The 20,590-nt window shown below is 43.0% G+C and overlaps 1 protein-coding gene across 1 annotated transcript; it reads left to right on the top strand.

Moving 5' to 3' along the window:
• Positions 1 to 17,276: 17,276 nt before the first annotated feature.
• Positions 17,277 to 20,079, top strand: LOC110531868 (zinc finger protein 16-like). The gene is made up of 3 exons (XM_021615338.2): positions 17,277 to 18,106; positions 18,289 to 18,510; positions 18,892 to 20,079. Exons 1-3 carry the CDS (start codon positions 17,371 to 17,373, stop codon positions 19,596 to 19,598), a joined length of 1,665 nt encoding a protein of 554 aa, XP_021471013.2. The 5' UTR covers positions 17,277 to 17,370; the 3' UTR covers positions 19,599 to 20,079.
• Positions 20,080 to 20,590: the final 511 nt, after the last annotated feature.

The raw sequence follows: 20,590 nt of genomic DNA, 5'->3' as shown, positions 1-20,590 counted from the left end.
AAGTTTCTAAACCATACCAAACCCTACTATTTGAATTGTGGAAGCGTGATCATAATCAGTAGGTTGTTTTAGTGACCGGCAGTAGATGTCCTAAATGCCAAGCAGCCTTACGGTGTGTGCTAAACAGTGCACTTGCACTTGAGATGCTTTTTAAAGCTATGGATGAGAAAGTGAATGTATCATTTCCAAACGTCTAGGACAGTTGTATGCTGTATGCTGCTTTGCCATCGATTAACAGCAAGGTTACACTAAATAGTCAAAATATGTTTTACTGGTGCATTTGGCAATATTGAATTAATATGCACAAAACATATCAATTAAAGCATTAACTGTGAAAGGTGATACATGTAGACCCTTCATATAGGCTATGCAGAGCAATTTATCAAATCAGCTATGGTTTTCCTGTCAAACATTTCTCTCAAAACACAGGGATGTCGATTTTCACGGGATTATTGTTATCAGAGGACCTTGGAGTTCCCCCCCAGTAGGTAGTTTTGTCTGGAATTGTTACTGTCCTACCATGTAAAAATTACTGCCATGGCAGATTCGAACGGGACTAAAATTACAGATGAGGTGTTTTGTGCGCGCGCACATAATTACATTACCCCACCACCCCCAGTAAAACTAATCCCTTCCGAATAGGGCTATAGTCCCAAAATGTTTTGCTTGTCAGCAATCAAGTTATGTAACTTTCAAAATACAGAAATCATCCCGTATGACGCAAAACGCATCACACCGGGATGATTTCTGTATGTTTTTTTGTTGTTGTTGCTCTACGACCCCCACAAGCGTCTCGGGACTTGTCTGAAGTGAGTACAGCCGATCTGCCTACTTCTGTTAGAAGCATCTTTACAAGTTGGGCTACAAGACTGTCTGAAGGTCCCGGAAAGTATGTATGTATGTATGTGTATGTACTTCCATTTTCTGGACCCAGTCTTTCAAAGATAATTCATAAAAATACAAATAACTTCAGATCTTCATTGTAAAGAGTTTAAAACACTGTTTCCCATGCTTGTTAGAGCACAGATGGTAGGCAATTAAGGTCACAGTTATGAAAACTTAAGACACTAAAGAGGCCTTTCTACTGACTCTGAAAACACCAAAAGAAAGATGCCCAGGATCCCTGCTCATCTGCGTGAACGTGCCTTAGGCATGCTGCAAGGAGGCATGAGGACTGCAGATGTGGCCAGGGAAATAAATTGACGCCTAAGATAGAGCTACGGGGAGACAGGACGGACAGCTGATCGTCCTCGCAGTGGCAGACCACATGTAACCACACCTGCACAGGATCGGTACATCTGAACATCACACCTGCAGGACAGGTACAGGATAGCAACAAGAACTGCCCTCGTTACACCAGGAACACACTATCCCTCCATCAGTGCTCAGACTGTCCGCAATAGGCTGAGAGATGCTGGACTGAGGGCTTGTAGGCCTGTTGTAAGGCAGGTCCTCACCAGACATCACCGGCATCAACACCGCCTATGGGCACAAACCCATCGTCGCTGTACCAGACAGGACTGGCAAAAAGTACTCTTCACTGACGAGTCGCGGTTTTGTCTCACCAGGGGTGATGGTCGGATTATCATCGAAGGAATGAGCGTTACACCGAGGCCTGTACTCTGGAGCGGGATCGATTTGGAGGTGGAGGGTCCGTCATGGTCTGTGGCGGTGTTTCACAGCATCATCGGACTGAGCTTGTTGTCATTGCAGGAAATCTCAACACTGTGCATTACAGGGAAGACATCCTCCTCCCTCATGTGCTACCCTTCCTGCAGGCTGCTCCTGACATGACCCTCCAGCATGACAATGCCCTCAACCATACTGCTCGTTCTGCGCGTGATTTCCTGCAAGACAGGAATGTCAGTGTTCTGCCATGGCCAGCGAAGAGCCCGGATGTCAATCGCAATGAGCACGCCTGAGACCTGTTGGATTGTCCATTCCCCCCAGAAATGTCCGGGAACTTGCAGGTGCCTTGGTGGAAGAGTGGGGTAACATATCACAATAAGAACTGGCAAATCTGGTGCAGTCCACGAGGAGGAGATGCACTGCAATACTTAATGCAGCTGGTGGCCACACCAGATACTGACTGTTACTTTTGATTTTGACCCCTCCTTTGTTCAGGGATACATTATTCAATTTCTGTTAGTCACATGTCTGTGGAACTTGTTCAGTTTAGGTCTCAGTTGTTGAATCTGTTATATTCATGCAAATATTTACACATGTTATGTTTGCTGAAAATAAACGCAGTTGACAGTGAGAGGACGTTTCTTTTTTTGAGTTTATAAGGGGTTAAATACGTATAAATTTTTTTTACAATTTATTTTTCCTGACCATTCTTATGTCTCTCAGATATATGACAGACACTTCAGAACCAACTTAAACAAATCTACTTTGAAACAAAAGTATACACCTCACACACATGATTATGGGCTTTAACAAAAAATAAGACACCTGTAACATTTCAGATATAGAGTTGAAATGTATTACATTTTGAGTTTGCATCCCAAAATTGCACTTTATATACAGTAGTTTGAACAGATACAAACCAGTATTTGGTTTGTCCTTCCAAAACATCCATTACAAAGTCACACATTATCATATGCATGCCATATCAGACACAAATACTCTCCATCCAACACATGTACCAAATAACATACTATCTTCCTATGGCTCCCTCCAGGGTGTGTTGTTGTGAGGAGTGTGTTTCCTGTGCAGCAGTCACCTGGTAACTCCTGTTGTGATGGAAAATGTGGAAGTGATGCGATGTGTACTTCTGCTCTAAAGGAAGGATCTTAATCTTTCACTGCCATGTGTGTGTGTGTGTGTGTGTGTGTGTGTTGATTCAGATGATTCCGATCTCTGAGCTTAGCTGTGGATGGGTCTCTGATTTCACCCTCTCTGAGCCTAAAGTATTTGTGCGTGTGTGTTTGTAAGGGTTTTCCTGTGGTGAAGTAGAGGCGGACCAAAACGCAGCGTGGTTATATTGATTCATGTTTAATAAAAAAAGATAAACACGAACACTACAAAACAATAAACGTGGAAAACCAAAAACAGCCCTATCTGGTGCAAAACACAGAGACAGGAACAATCACCCACAAACACAGTGAAACCCAGGCTACCTAAGTATGATTCTCAATCAGAGACAACTAATGACACCTGCCTCTGATTGAGAACCATACTAGGCCGAAACATAGTAATACCCAAATCATAGAAAAACACACATAGACTGCCCACCCCAACTCACGCCCTGACCATACTAAATAATGACAAAACAAAGGAAATAAAGGTCAGAACATGACAGTGTTAGTGTGTGTGTGTGTGTGTGTGTGTATTGATTCAGATCTCTGAAGTTTTCCGTGGACAGGTGGATGGATTCTGCATGCCCAATTTTACTCTCTCTGAGTTTTACAGATTGAATAATTTTTTTCCTGTTTAGCATTGCGAATCACATCCCTTATAGAGCATTGGAAAAATACTCTCAACACGACTGTTGATGGCTCACTGCATTGGCAGAAACACATGTTGAAAGATGGGAACATAGACTGTATCAGTCTCGGGACCGCATTGTCACCTTCTCTCTTTTTTTCTCTCTTAAATCTCAGCACACTTCCCCCAATATATTTTGTTTTCTTCCTCTCCGCTCCATCACTCTTTTATATATGAGCCACATCTGTATCGAGCAAAATGACAATATAGGAATAAGGTGGAATCATATTACACAGGCTCCGACACCTGCCACATGTGGCAGGGCCTACAGTCCATTACGGATTACAGCCATGATCTGCGCAACAATGCCTCTCAGACAAACTCGACGCATTTTATGCACGCTTCGACAATAACACTGTGCCGTGCGTGAGGGCCCCCACCGACCCAGAGGACTGGGTGAACTTGTTCTCTGGGACCGCTGTGAGTAAGGACTTTAATCTGGCGGTATTCCAGGGCGCGTTCTCAGAGAATGCGCAGAACAGCTAGCAGGCATGTTCATGGTCGTTTTCAACTTGCTCATCGTCACCAAGCTTAGGACCCCGGGACTGAACACCTCCCTCTGCAATTGAATCCTGGACTTCCTGACGGGCAGACCCCAGGGGATGAAGGTAGGCAACATCACCTCCGCCGCACTGGCCCTCAACACGGGGGCCCCACAGGGGTGTGTGATTCTGTACTCCTTGTTCACTCACAATTGCATGGCCATGCACGACTACAACACCATCAAGTTTGCTGACGACACGACAGTGGTAGGCCTGATCACTGGCGACGATGAGACAGCCTACAGGGAGGAGGTCAGTGACCTGGTGGTGTGGTGCTGGGACAACAACCTCTCCCCTTAACATCAGTAAGATCAAGGAGCTGATCATAGACTACAGGAAACAGGGGGGGCACACCCACAGCCACATCGTCTGGGCTGCAGTGGAATGGGTCTAGAGTTTCAAGTTCCTTGGTGTCCAAATTACTAAGGCCTTAATATGATCCACACACATGCACACAGTTGTGAAGAAGGCGCGACAGCGCCTATTCCCCCTCAGGAGGTTGAAAAAGTTTGGCATGGGCTAGCAAATCCTCAAAAAGTTTAAGTTCATTGAGAGCATCTTGACACTCCACATGACTGCTTTGTATGGCTACAGCACCGCCCTCGATTGCATGGTGATACAGAGGATGATGTGGACAGCCCAGTACATCACTGGGGCTGAGCTCCCTTCCATCCAGGACCTCTATATCAGGTGGTGTGAAAGGAATCGTTAAAGACTCCAGCGACCCAAGCCACAGACTGTTCTCTCTGCTTCCGCACGGCAAGCGGTACCGGTACATCAAGTCTGACACCAACAGGCTCCTGAACAGCTTCTGTCCCCAAACCATAAGACTGCTAAATAGTTAACAACATGACCCCACGAACTGAGTTGACCCTTGTATTTTATTTGTATTTTTGTGTCTCTATGTACACTCACAGGACTCTAAACATTGACGCACAGGAACACTCCAACACACACACACACACACTCTCACTTAATTTGCTCACACACACATAACATGCACACACATTAGTACTGACTCTACACACACGCACAGACACTGACATACAATCATCATTTACGCTGCTGCTACTCTGTTTACCACATAGCCTGATGCCTCGTCACCTTACCGCTCGCTATGTGTGTTGGAGTGTCCATGTGAGTCAGTGTTCAGAGTCCTGTGAGTGTACATAGAGACACAAAACATACAAATAAAATACAAGGGTCAACTCAGTCCGTGGGGTCATGTTGTTAACTATTTAGCAGTCTTATGGCTTCAGTGCCTTCAGAAAATATTCAGACCCCTTGACTTTTTCCACATTTTATTACGTTACAGCCTTATTCTAAAATGTATTCAATAAATCAATTTCCTCAGCAATCTACACACAATACCCCATAATGACAAAGCAAAAACAGGAGTTTGGACATTTCTGGAAATGTATTAAAAACAAAAAATAGAAATAACTTATTTACATAAGTATTCAGACTCTTTGAGATTCGAAATTGAGCTCAGGTGCATCCTGTTCCCATTGATCATCCTTAAGATGTTTCTACAACTTGATTGGTCCACCTGTGGTAAATTCTATTGATTGGACATGATTTGGAAAGGCCCACACCTGTCTATATAAGGTCCCACAGTTGAAAGTGCATGTCAAAGCAAAAACCAAAACACGAGGTTGAAGGAATTGTCCGTAGAGCTCCGATACAGGATTGTGTTGAGACACAGATCTGGGGAAGGGTACCAAAACATTTCTGCAGCATTGAAGGTCCCCAAGAACACAGTGGCCTCCATCATTCTTAAATGGAAGAAGTCTGGAGCCACCAAGACTCTTCCTAGAGCTGGCCGCCCGGCAAAACTGAGCAATTGGGGGAGAAGGCCCTAAGTCAGGGAGGTGACCAAGAACCCGATGGTCACTCTGACAGAGCTCCAGAGTTCCTCTGTTGAAATGGGAGAACCTTCCAGAAGGACAACCATCTCTGCAGCACCCTACCAATTAGGCCTTTATGGTAGAGAAGCGTGACGGAAGCCACTCCTCAGTAAAAGGCACGACAGCCCGCTTGGAGTTTGCCAAAAGGCACCTAAAGACTCCCTGACAATGAGAAAGAAGATTATCTGGTCTGATAAAACCAAGATTGAACTCTTTGGCCTGAATGTCAAGCGTCACGTCTGGAGGTAACCTGGCACCATCCCTACGGTGAAGCATGGTGGTGGCAGCATCATGCTGTACGGATGTTTTTCAGGACTGGGAGGCTTGTTAGGATCAAGGCAAAGATGAACTGAGCAAAGTACAGAGAGATCCTTGATGAAAACCTGCTTCAGAGCACTCAGGACCTCAGACTGGGGCAAAGGTTCACCTTCCAACAGGACAACAACCCTAAGCATACAGCCAAGACAACGCAGGAGTGGTTTTGGGACAAGTCTCTGAATGTCCTTGAGTGGCCCAGCCAGAACCCTGACTTGAACCCGATCACCCCATTCCAACCTGACAGAGCTTGAGAGGATCTGCAGAGAAAAATGGGAGAAACTCACCAACAGCATGCTAAGACAAGCACCAAAGGTGCTTCAACAAAGTACTGAGTAAAGGGTCTGAATACTTGTGTAAATGTGATATTTCATTTATAATTTTTTTAAATTGATTTGCTAAAATTTCTAAAAACCTGTTTTTTCTTTGTCATTATGTAGATTGATTAGAAGGGGAAAAAACGATTCATATGGCTGTAGCGTAACAAAATTTGGAAAAAGTCAAGGGGTCGGAATACTTTCCGAATGCACCGTATATCTACATCTTATCACTCCAGTATCCCTGCACATTGTAAATATGTTCTTGGAACTGATCGTGTTCTTCTTATTAAAAAAATGTATTACTGCATTGTTGGATTAGGAGCTGGCAAGAAAGGATTCTAACTGCACTTGTGCATGTGAAATTAAAACTTGAAACTGAAACTTGAAACTTATATCAGTGCTGAAATGTCAAAGGGTAACCCCCTCACTGATCAGTCAGGCTTCCCATTACGTCCCATTGAGTTTTCAATGAGATTCCATTCAGCCGTTTTCTCTACTGGGCTACATAGCCATTTGTAATACAGTATTTGGGATGCAGAATGAATGTTGGTAAGTCTAACTCATTCAGACAGCAGTGACCCTACAGAGGTTACAGGTGATTCTGCCCTCTGGCAATGGGAAGCAGGTAAATATATTCCACTCCCAAGCACCTACAGTTGTGTGTGCCCACACTACCTTGGGTATTCAGTGTACACGCACAGCACACAAACCCAAAACCAGACCCACTTCTGTCACTTTCGATCCAGGGGACTCATCAATGATGTCTGTATTGAGATCCATGTGTGTTAAAGAGTTTACACACACACACACACACACACACACACACACACACACACACACACACACACACACACACACACACACACACACACACACACACACACACACACACACACACACACACTTTCTCTCTCTATCCCATCCTCTCCTCTCTATCCCCAGGCCCATTGAGGTTAGTCTGTAGTTAGACTGTGAGGGCACCTCAGTGTGATGCTCACTGACAGGTGAACTGAGTCATTCCAACCAACCACTATGTAAAAATAGACCCTGTACCATGCCTCTCTCTTTCTGCCCAGCCCACTGCATCAGATACTGTATATGGACACAGAACATGGAGGTCCTGAGATGGACATAAATATTCTATGGGGGATGGACACGTGTATAGTCCAATGGACAACATGCAGTATATTCAGGTGAGCTAATGGTTTTCTGCTCAAGTCTCATAATATTTCAGTGGATGAGAGCCGAGAGGTCTCTGTCTAGTCAATAAGGATTGATTGGTGCCTACATATCTCTCAGGAGTACCGAGACATCTCTCTTTCAGGTTAGGTCGTCCTTTCCATGGTTTCCTTCTCCCTTCTTGCTTTAAAGTATATTAGATAATCCATTACTCTTCCAAATATCTCTCTTGCCCCGTTACAGCATAAGACCCTGTCTATTGGGCTAATAATCCAATCAGGTCCCTCCATTAGAGTGTCAGACCCAGCTCTCTGGGCTAATAATCCAATCCATTCGTGCCTGTCGGTCCCATTGCACCACAGAGGGGGAGATTCGGTAGTTGCCCCTAACCACTGATACAGGACTAGATAACGTGGTTCTTTACAATAATGGGATGGCCGCAAGACCAGGACTCAGAAGGAAAGAAAACAGTCAGCATTACCATGGACATTCCCATTATGCCTGGTTGTGACCTTCTGCAATCCCACCATGATTCGATGATATTTGTATGGTTATGATGGCCCGAAATGTACTTTCTTACATAGTGCTGTAATGACCACATCAATCTGTACAACGTCCACCCAGTCAGCACAGTAGGGAGTAGATAGCAGAATTGTAATTGGATATAAGGCATTGGGAGGACATAGGCTACTACATGCAGGGCATAGCCACTGCAATATGAAACCCCAATACCTCCTGTGGCATCAGTCACTGGGGTGCCTCAAAGTGATTAATTTAACTTTGGAAATGTGGGTTTGAAATTGATCCAGTTCAATGTCAGAGACCCAGGGGATTCTAGAGCTGTGGGGAGAATGTTGTACACTGTAAAAAAAATACATAAAAAAATAACACAAATGTAGTTGTTTTAACTAATTATTAATAAGTAACTGGTTCCACTGGCTTTTTTTGTTTGTTTATTAAACTTTCAGTCCAAGTGTTACCGTTGCCATTTCCTACAGTCAAATGACCTAGTGGCCTCACAGGTGGAATGTTATTAATATTTTTCTGAATTTCAGAATTAATTAACATTAAAAAAAATTTAAACATGTAAAAAATCTGGTGTTTCTATGTCAAACGGTTTCGTTATAGTTCAGTCTTCTGTGATGTACAGTACCAGTCAAACGTTTGGACACACCTACTCATTCAAGGGTTTTTCTACATTTTTTACTGTTTTCTACTTTGTAGAATAATAGTGAAGACATCAAAACTATGAAGCAACACATATGGAATCATATAGTAACCAAAAAAGTGTTAAACAATCTAAATACATTTTATATTTGAGATTATTTAAAGTAATGATGACAGCTTTGTACACTCTTGGTATTCTCTCAACCAGCTTCATGAGGTAGTCACCTGGAATGCATTTCAATTAACAGATGTGCCTTCTTAAAAGTGAATTTGTGGAATTTCTTTCCTTCTTAATGTGTTTGAGCCAATCAGTTGTGTTGTGACAAGGTAGGGGGGTATACAGTAGATATTCCTATTTGGTAAAAGACCAAATCCATATTATGGCAAGAACAGCTCAAATAAGCAAAGAGAAACGACAGTTTCTTCAAGAGCAGTCGCAAAAACAATCAAGCGATATGATGAAACTGTCTCTCATGAGGACCGCCACGGGAAAGGAAGACCCAGAGTTACCTCTGCTGCAGAGGATAAGTTCCAGCCTCAGAAATTGGCAATTAACTGCATCTCAGATTGCAGCCCAAATAAAAGCTTCACAGAGTTCAAGTAACAGACACATCTCAACATCAACTGTTCAGAGGAGACTGCGTGAATCAGGCCTTCATGGTTGAATTGCTGCAAAGAAACCACTACCATAGAACACAAATAAATAGAAGAGACTTGCTTGGGCCAAGAAACACGAGCAATTGACATTAGACCAGTGGAAATCTGTCCTTTGGTCTGATGAGTCCAAATTTGAGATTTTTGTTTCCAACCGCCGTGTCTTTGTGAGACGCAGAGTAGGTGAACGGATGATCTCCGCATTTGTGGTTCCCAACGTGAAGCATGGAGGAGGAGGTGTGATGGTGTGGGGGTGCTTTGCTGGTGACACTGTCTGTGATTTATTTAGAATTCAAAGGCACTCTTAACCAGCCTGGCTACCACAGCATTCTGCAGTGATATGCAATCCCATCTGGTTTGCACTTAGTGAGACTACCATTTGGTTTTCAACAGGACAATGACCCAAAACACACATCCAGACTGTGTAAGGGCTATTTGACCAAGAAGGAGAGTGATGGTGTGCTGCATCAGATGACCTCACCTCCACAATCACCCATCCTCAAACCAATTGAGATGGTTTTGGGTGAGTTGGATCGCAGAGTGAAGGAAAAGCAACCAACAAGTGCTCAGCATATGTGGGAACTCCTTCAATACTGTTGGAAAAGCATTCCAGGTGACTACCTAAATTATAAATGTTTTTAGAGGAATCAGCCTCCTACTGTTTTATGACTTTCACCTTCTTCCTAAGGATTTATAAGACTGTAGCTATTGTTGAGCATACAGTATGCACAGAATAAAGCTATAACAAACCTGTAAATCTGTCAATCAGCAGAAATGTGCACAAATCATAATAACGTAAGACAATACTATTAATTTGACCTGCCTTAATACACAGGATTGGCCAAGTTTAGCAAACCCATTATGATTGGATGCTAGTACTAGTAATTATATTGTAACTGTAACACCACTGATCATGTGACTTCCTTTCCAGAGTGTGTGTGAGGAGTGTCTGTCATGGAAGGTTGAAGTCAGGAGAGTGTGTCGAATTGTTCCAAGCGCTAGACATACGGTTGTGGTGGCTAGAAGGTGGAAAACTGTCCTCTCATTGAGAATGTCACAGGACAGGAGCAGGCTGGCCTGTCACTCAGTGGACAGAGTCACCTTTTAATAGTGAGTCTGACATTGACAGAGGACATGTGGGTTTGTTCCTATGTTACAAAATGGTGTCAAATCACCCTCAATCAGAATCTCCCCTGGACACATTCACATACGCACGCACACGCACACACACACACGCACAAACACTCGCTCTCTCTCTCTTCTATGTCTTTGTTTCTCTCTCTCTCTCCAACTGTGCATGAGTCACTCAATGTGTTAAATAGAGAGCCCTACATTAATATTTCACAGAATATTTCAACTCAAAAACTCAAAGGACAGCTTTATGTAAGCAGAATTTGATTCATGTATTGACAACACCGAACTATTTGATATGCAGAGGATTGGTTCCGGCATTGCATACCCTCTCTCCAAAATAATTTATTCATAATGACTACTACCAGGATGGGTCAGAAGATCTTCTTTAGATCTTATTAGCTAAAGCAAAGTTTTGCAATTAACAGGTGTCATCCTTTCAATGGCACATCCCCACCCCTAGATGCCTTGAGGAGAACCAGTTGGATTCGTTTCTCTTACATGATCAATGGACCAATCACATTTAGTCTATTATAGGTTCCAAAGGGTAAGGCACTTATGGTATTGAATCAATACATTCCTATTTCTCATATTTCCATTTCTCACTTGGGACAGTGACCAGGTAAACAAAATCAAAGCATGGATTGCTGTCTCACCTTGGCAGGTTTTTTTTACAGGGTAAGGAAACCAATATGTGATTTTGTCATTTGGTTGAACTATCCCGGGTGTTTAGTGAAGGTGCCGAGGTGAACGACATCAACACTTGACTTTTGGAGTATCACAACATCGCCTTGGGTAAGAGATACTTTACAAGCTAACATACTGTATGAGTAGCCTAGATACCGTTTCTATTGACCACTGTTTGCCTGTCATGTCCCCCCCCCCCCCACATGAGGGCAGCAGGCAGTTGTTTAATCGGTGTAACAGATGGACAACTTTTAAACGTGAAACTCCTATCTCAAGCTCAGCCTGCATACGGAAATATAAACCTGATGTCAATAAATGTTTCTTAATGAGCGTATTGCATTTAATATTAGTGACATAAAGTTACAGAAATATTTACATTTGAGTAATTTAGCAGTCACTCTCATCCAGAGCGACTTACAAGGGCAATTGGGGTTAAGTGCCTAGCTCAAGGCCACATCGGCAAAATCTTTCCCCTCGTCGGCACATGGATTCAAACCAGCAACGTTTTGGTTACTGGCCCAAAAACCCTCTTAAATGCTAGGCTACCTGCATCCATCCAACTGCAGCAGTCCATCCAACTGCAGCAGTAAGATCAACCTAGCTTGTTAAACTATGTATGGCCAACCACCGGGATATATGTGTAGGCCTATGTATTAGACCTCGACTCACACTTGGTTGGTGGCTATTTCAGGATGGTGTGGGGAGAAGGGGGTGGGTACTCTGGTACAGTGACTGGGAAAAATCTCCTGATATAGAATGACCTATAATGCCTCCTAGACTCCCTTTAATGGCATGGACAGTTACATAATAGCATTATGAGGTGGAGATGAACCCAAATAATATTTCTGACAGGAAGGACTGGTAAATAAATCATAGTATTTAGGGCGGGTGTAAAAGACTAATGGATTCAAAAGGTCAACGTTGGCCTATATGGTTTCTTGGTCAACACTGACACCTGCTGGAAGCTTGAAGAAAATACATCAAGAAAGACTTGAAAAGGATGGCAGGAACTTCTCAAATCAAATCAAATTTTATTGGTCACATACACATGGTTAGCAGATGTTATTGCGAGTTCCGACAGTGGGGCAATATCTAACAAGTAATATCTAACAATTCCACAACAAATACCTAATACACAGAAGATGCAATAGATAGTATAGAATACAGTATATACATACAGTATATACATATTAGATGAGCAATGCAAGATATGTAAACATTATTAAAGTGGCATTTTAAAGTGACTAGTGTTCCATTTATTAAGTGGCCAATGATTTCAAGTCTGTATGTAGGCAACAGCCTCTCTGTGCTAGTGATGGCTGTTTAACAGTCTGATGGCCTTGAGATTTTCAGTCTCTCGGTCCCAGCTTTGATGCACCTGTACTGACCTCGCCTTCTGGATGGTAGAGGGGTTAACAGGCAGTGGCTCGGGTGGTTGATGTCCTTGATGATATTTTTGGCCTTCCTGTGATATCGGGTACTGTAGGTATCCTAAAGGGCAGGTAGTTTGCCCCCGGTGATGTGTTGTGCAGACCGCACCACCCTTTGGAGAGCCCTGCGGTTGTGGGTGGTGCAGTTGCCGTACCAGGCTGTGATACAGCCCGACAGGATGCTCTCAATTGTGCATGTGTAAAAGTTTGTGAGGGTTTTAGGTGACAAGACAAATTTCTTCAGCCTCCTGAGCTTGAAGAGTTTCTGATGCGCCTCCTTCACCACACCGTCTGTGTGGGTGGACCATTTCAGTTTGTCGGTGATGTGTACGCAGAGGAACTTAAAACTTTCCACCTTCTCCACTGCGGTCCCGTCGATGTAGATAGGGGGGTGCTCCCTCTGCTGTTTCCTGAAGTCCACAATCAACCACCCATTTGCACAGAAATCTGCACTTTGAATTCTATGGTGCATGACTGGATGTCTAAACCCAGATGCAATCAGAGGATTTCTATTGGAGAAGCAGTTTCAGTCTATGTTCATATTCTGTACCAAAGACAGTACCGTATGAAGATAGGCAGAAACTGCTTCTACAATAGAAATCCCAGCTCACACTTGTAGGCGATGTCATGGCGACATTGGCTAGCTAAGCTCATGAGTACATAAACCTAACAGACTATTACATATCGGGGTATTACATATCGAGATTCATTTTCAATTTGTCAAAAAGTTATGGTACTTATTGCTTCTTTTTTTTTTTTTACACATATTGATAATTTCAAAATAATATTTCAGTTCTATCTTAAATAATGTGAGGAAGGGTTTGTTCTCCACCCACTTCATTTTATGGATAAAGAATCTACCATAAAAAAAATAAACAAATTAACAATGAAAGTTAAATCAGTGTCCATATCATTTGATCAAAATAAAACATCATATCAGAGTCTCTCAAATTAACATTAATAGTTGTTTCTTTTAAAATAAAATCTTCTAACTCACTCCAAAATCTTCTGACATAAGAAAAGTTCCAAAATAAAGGTCTTTACAGGGTAGATTCTTTGAATGAGTTTGTATACTTATTTCACCTTATTAGATATTACAAATTACAATATTTGCCAGACAACAACCAGACTTTGTTCCGGTTCACTTGTCCTAGGGCTGCATTTCAGTAAATTTTAGCAGAGGGAATAGTAACATATTGACATAATTTTCTTATATACATGTTATTACATTTATAGTTTAAAATGTAACTTCCTTCTAGCTGTATTAAGTTACATCTTCTTCCACTGCCAGCCACTGGGCTTCCTCCCACCACCATATTTGGTAATAAGTGGAAACGCCAGCGGATGCTTCACATTTATACATCCGGTCAAATATTTGTCTCGTTATACAATCTGTGTCTCCCGCCAAAAAGCGCATGTGCAGGCAGTCAACTCAAAGACACTCCTTCGATATAAAGTTGTTTTTAACGAAAATGAAAACGTGTCCGTTTGTCACTTTCACGAGGTTGGAGTAATAACATGTTCAACTACTTAAAACATTCGCTCGAATCTAGGTTGTGCCTTTAGATTTCGAAAAAATTTAATTAACAACTAAGGAATACTTTTCACTTCTCTCACTGTCTTCTCAAATCCCAAACCCCAGCCTGGTCTGTTCGGTCTGTTTTACAAGCGTCTCGCGATGTTGCGCCTCTGGCTTTAGAAACTCTGACCGTACTGTCACAGCGTCACGACAGCAACACTAGCTGCAGCCTATCCACATTAAGACTTCCGCTTTTTGGATTTTGCCTTTAAAATAAAAGTCGTACAACTGTACGAAATCAACAACAACAAAAACTGCAGCGCATAGTGTTAAAGTTATGGATAAAAAAAAGATGACGAGGTAAAAATATGTCCTTCTGACCCTGAACAAAACCCACTGTTCGTAGGCCGTCATTGTAAATAAGAATTTGTTCTTAACTGACATCCCTAGTTAAATAAAGATTAAATAAAATAAAAATATAAGATAAAGAATATTATAAGGTGGAGCACATTGAGAAATGGTTGGAGCTTAAGTAAATTAATGTCAAGAACATAACACCCTACTGGTAAAAAAAACAACAACAATATTACTATTGTTTATTTACTATTGTTCAAGGATTCAATTTTGAAATGTAATATTTAATAAAAGTCTTATTGCATTTCTGTTGTATTGCACAAACAAATTGCACTCTACAGGAAAAAAAGATTGATTGTGTGTCCAAAACAAACAGGGTGCAGTCTACTCACTAGAGTTCCTAGAATACGAAACAGGTGAGCTTGACCTGAAAGCTAGGTCATAGCAAGTGTTGCTGGACTTTTACTATGGCTAAATAGGTTGCATGGCCACCTGGACAATATACGGTACAAATATAGCACGGTAGTATGAAAACATTACTACCTGCCTCAGCTAAAGTGCGGTGAGAATATAGGGTCTCTACTAACCAAATATGATTTGTTTTTTGAGGAGGACTGTGTAAAAAATATCCACCAACACTTTGTTCTCCGACATTCCATAGCCCCCAATTTGAATACACTGTAATACACTGTGCATGGGATACATATTGGCTCTTAGAAAGAAAACTATTCTACCTGTCTCATCTAAAGTGGGGCAGGAAATACTCAGTGGGGTCTCTACTAATCAAATAAGATTTTTTTTTTTTTAGGGGGATCATGTTCACCCTTATACTCAATGAATCTGATATACACGTTCTTAAATAACATTAATGCAAAATACGTTATCTCCAAATACGACCGCTTTAATGAACCAAAACATATTGGGACCACAACTACCTCCATCTACCTGAGCTTTGAAATTCCCACAATGATGAGAAAATTCATAATTCAGAACAATGTCCACAACCTTTTCATGTAATGCCAAATACTGTAGCACCAGATATTTCTGTAGTCAGTGAAGAATGACCTCCAGTTCCTTCTCATACTGCTTTAAGGAGTTCATTACTTTAACACTCAATGTTATACTATTGCGACCACATACTTTATTTTTCATGTTTATAGATATGGCCATCCAATGTTTTTTTAAATTCACAAGTATAATTACATTCTCAAAATGCCACCACTTGTGTGCTATTCCAGGTACCTTAGGTAGAACATCTATCCTCTCAGAACATTCTGGAACTGTTGGCAAACAGTTCCAAAATCAAGGTGCACATCTTATCCCTGAACCAATCTCTAGTGCTTATTTTATCAAAATCCTCAGTTAATGAAGACAGTTTCCCCTGAGTTGGCTTGGGAATGTCTTTATGTTTTGAGGAATCACATGCCTTGCATTTGACGGTGGTGCATAAGTGAATGACTTCTTTCAGACCCAAGTGGAGAACCTCTACGCTACTTTTCCTGTCATATGTAACTAGACAAACTGTGGCTTTGTGCAGCCATTTGTTGATTCATTCTAAACTATTTCCTTTACACTACTGTAATGAAGTTGTTCCTGAACCATGGATTGTGAAAATGCCCCTGAATTCAATGCTTCAAACTGTGAAATGGCCTTTTTAAAGTGAGGAGACTATTTCACTTGGTCAGCTCTAAGTATTCACTTATAGCATTCAGAAACATTCAAATGGGTAACTAAAGCGTAACACTGTTTGACCGCAATAAAAGGCCACTAACACTCTGTATTATTCAGAGCCCCATGACACCATATATAGATTCTACAAACCCTACTGAGTACTCCCCCATCCCACTTTTATATCGGCACAAATAATACATGTTTCTCTATAAGGCAAATACACTGAGTATACAAAACATTAAGAACACCTGCTCATTCCATGACATAGACTGACCAGGTGAATCCAGGTGAAAGTTATAATCCCTTATATATGTCACTTGTTAAATCCACTTCAGTCAGTGTAGATGATGGGGACAGAGACAGATTTAAGAAGGACTTTTAAGCCTTGAGACAATTGAGACATGGATTGTGTATATGTGCCATTCAGAGGATGAATGGGCAAGGCAAAAGATCAACATCGGCCAGCATCCCTGTGGAAAGCTTTCAACACCTTGTAGAGTCCATGCCCCCAACGAATTGAGGCTGTTCTGAAGGCAATATGAGTTTTAAGCTGTATGACCACATTAAAAGATACGTAACACTCCATATTATTCAGAGCCCAATGAAATCACACCAGATATAGATTCCACAGACCATACTGAGTACTCCCGAGCACTTTTACATCGGAAAAAATAATCGTTTTCCCTCTATAAGACAGTTTATGTCATGCATAACCTTTGACCTTGGAACATGTGCTAAACCACAAATGTAATTAAAATGTCCCTTAAATATGAACAAATATGAATCATTGTTAATGGTTTAGACAAATATTTTTCATACATTATGAATAAATTAATACAGGTTAATGGCACATTTTTACTGTTACGTGAGGTACTTGTACTTTGAACGTTCACCCGAAATTCCATGACCCGGAAGTTATTTTTTAAGTGTTGCTGACAAGACTCGCCTTCTAACCAACCACAGTAGCTAGTCTGTTAGCTAGCTAACTTTAAAGCCTCCAAAGACATGAGCCGCAAAAGAAACCACAGTTTCACCGAAACAAGCCTTTCTCCCGACCCCCAAAACACATTCATGGACACGCCGGGGTCTACGGCGAGAGCCGAAGATGATTTCTTGGAATTCGAACCCGACGAGGAGCTACTCTGCTCGGTGAGCGACATCACCGAACACCTTGGAAGAAACATAACAGTGGTGCTCGAAACAGCATTGTCCGAAATCAGGAAAATTGTCAGCGTCAGGATACGGGTTCTGAAAATTGAGCTAAGGGAGAAAACAGACGAAATTGAAGTCCTTAAAGCAAGGCTGGAGATACAAAGAGACGGTAGGGACCCGTACCCCAGCGGAATGACCACCGAGGCATCATCTGTATTCCGAAAATCAGACTTCCATTCGGGCAGCAAGCACAGCAACGACCCCAAGAAAGCCAAACCAGCCATGCCTGGCGTAAAGAAAGAAAACATCAATGCAATTTGCGATTATCTGATGAAAGATAAGAATTCACGGGGGGCTGAAGCGGACAGCGACCCGAGCAATCCTCCGTCTGGTAGTGACAGGGACAGCCGCCACGAACCCCAGCCGCACTCCCTCAACCTGTGGCCGGACACCATCCCTGACGCGGGGTCTGGGGATGAGGAGTCGGACTCGAACACGGATGACCTATTCGGCATACTGCCATCGGGAAGCAAACGGATCTACGACTATGAATGGATGACGGGTGTGGAGTACACGTCGGATTTGAAAGGTAAGCTCACCAATCACTGTTATGTGCATTGGCCATGGAGTAGGGTATACACTGGGAATTGATATGCTGGATGCTGTCCAGTCTTGCACCATTGCATGTGTCTATGTAAAGGCTGTATAGGCCCACTCGACTTTTCTGTAAATGGGCATCATAAAAGCCTAAATATGCATTTGTTTATGCAGGTATGAGGGAGCCTAAATGTGAGACAATACCAGATGAAGACGGAGAAGAAAAAGACGAGGAAGAGGGTGATGAGTCAAACGAAAGGCATGGTGGATTGGAGCATCCCTCAGCACCTTTCTCCCATGACGCCCACACCCCTGACTTTCCCCTGGCCCCCCAGGCCTCTTCAGGAGGGGAGGGGGAAAGTTCTGTGGAGGACCATGTGGATCGACTAGAACCAGGTGAGGGGAGAGGGAGGAGACCTTTACGCTTTCATTTCATGTTGTCATTCATTTGTGAACTATCAAAAATAAAGTAGCACACTCCTTGTGTAATCTCCCAGCAATTTAATGGGTATTTACCAACGTTTCGGCATCACTGTGCCTTCAGGGTCATTCATTTGTGACATTGAGGGTCTTCATCTTTGCACATTGATTTTTTTGTTGTTGCTTTTGCTCCATTTATTTAGCAAAATTACAAGTTTAAAAAAAGTTTTGCGGTGTGTTGACAACCTTTTGACCAATCCTTATTGCTGCTGCTTTGGCTGCATGCTTCAATTCCATGCTTAGGAACTCCAGTAGACTGAGTGCAATAACTGTAATCATTAATGTGTTGGTTCACAGGCCAGCAGTTTCCCTCCCACACATACCTCTGCCCGCTGTGTGGAACCTTCTGCCCCGACTCCTTGTTCCTGGAGGAACACATCAAACTGATACACGGCAACACCACCGGCACCCACAGCGCCCTGCAGTCCACCTCCACCACACTCCTCACCCTGGGGGAGGGTAGCAGTAACTCAAAGCGGGGGTTGGGGGTGCTGGAAGGTGGGAGCATGGGGGCTGGGTCTGGGGGGATGAGCCTAGCAAGAGGAGGAGGCGGGGGAGGTACAAGGGAGAAGAAAGTGGAAGGGGGCTACGAGTGTGGCGACTGTGGCCGCCATTTCAACTACTTGGGCAACCTACGGCAGCACCAGCGCATCCATACAGGGGAAAAGCCCTTCATATGCCCAGAGTGTGGGGAGAGGTTCCGGCACGCTGCCCGATTGAAGAGTCACCGGCTGGGGCACAATGGCGGGCAGAGCCCCTTCCCTTGCCCCCAGTGTGGGAAAGGCTTCCCGGTGCTCTCCGGCTTAAAGAGGCACCAGCGGGTGCATACAGGGGAGAGCCCCTACGCGTGCCAGCAGTGTGGGCGGCGCTTCAAGGAACTTGGTAACCTGTATACCCACCAGAGGATCCATAGTGGTGCCACACCCTATTGCTGCCAGCAATGTGGGAGGAGCTTCCGTCACCTGGGCACCTACAAGAGCCACCGCTGCACCCCAATACAGTGACAGTGACACTTGTTACCTTGGACCTAGGCTGGCCTACTGCTAAGTGTAGCCTAGCCATCGCAGGAGCCTATTGATTGATATGCTGTTGAGGAGACTGAGGCAGGAACATTGTCTGTCTAAAGACAAGCACCATACAGACTCAAAAGGGAGGGTGCCACGCTGGGAAAGGTCAAAGTGCATCATGATAAAGAGATGAAAGCATGACCCTGTTCCAATACTTCAGAAACACATCCCTCCTTCTCACTTTTGTGAAATAATCCATGACTTATTCAACATTATAAACTAGGTGTTTTGAGCCCTGAATGCTGATTTGGCTGACAACCTTGGTATATCAGACCGTATACTGCTCTAATTACGGTGGTAACAATAATAGCGATAAGGCACCTCAGGCCTTATTGCTTAATGATAGTATAGGTGAAAGCAATATGTTTCGCCAACCCCGAGTGGCACAGCGGTCTAAGGCACTGCATCTCAGTGCTAGAGGCGTCACTACAGACCCTGGTTCGATTCCAGGCTGTACCACAACCGGCCGTGATTGGGAGTCCCATAGGGCGGCGCACAATTGGCCCAGCGCCGTTCGGGTTATGGATTTGCCGGGGTAGGCCGTCAATGTAAATAAGAATTTGTTCTTAACTGACTTGCCTAGTTAAAGGTTAAATAACTAAAAAAAGTCAGATCAGGGATTATTTCTAGGAAGGAAGGATGCATTTTAGTTGTATTCAAATAGGACCCATGTTGGCATATCCTGTTGGGAAGAGGTCTCACACTACTAAGAGAAGTGTGACTTTGCTGCCACCTTGTGGACTTCTTATATTACTGCACAAATGAAGTTTCACAGTGGCACTGCTGACTGTTTTAACCTCACTTACCTACCAGCGACTATTCTGCCCAGAGCAGATGAGTTGGCATTTTATCTTCTTTTTATAATGACGTAACCTATATTACTGACACTATATTCTTTACACCTTTTTGGTATGTCCACCTGCATGATG

The sequence above is a fragment of the Oncorhynchus mykiss genome, chromosome 9 (assembly GCF_013265735.2).
Source record: "Oncorhynchus mykiss isolate Arlee chromosome 9, USDA_OmykA_1.1, whole genome shotgun sequence".
Taxonomy (NCBI): domain Eukaryota; kingdom Metazoa; phylum Chordata; class Actinopteri; order Salmoniformes; family Salmonidae; genus Oncorhynchus; species Oncorhynchus mykiss.
Note: the sequence above shows the minus strand (reverse complement) of the source record. Positions and strands in the feature narration are given on the sequence as shown.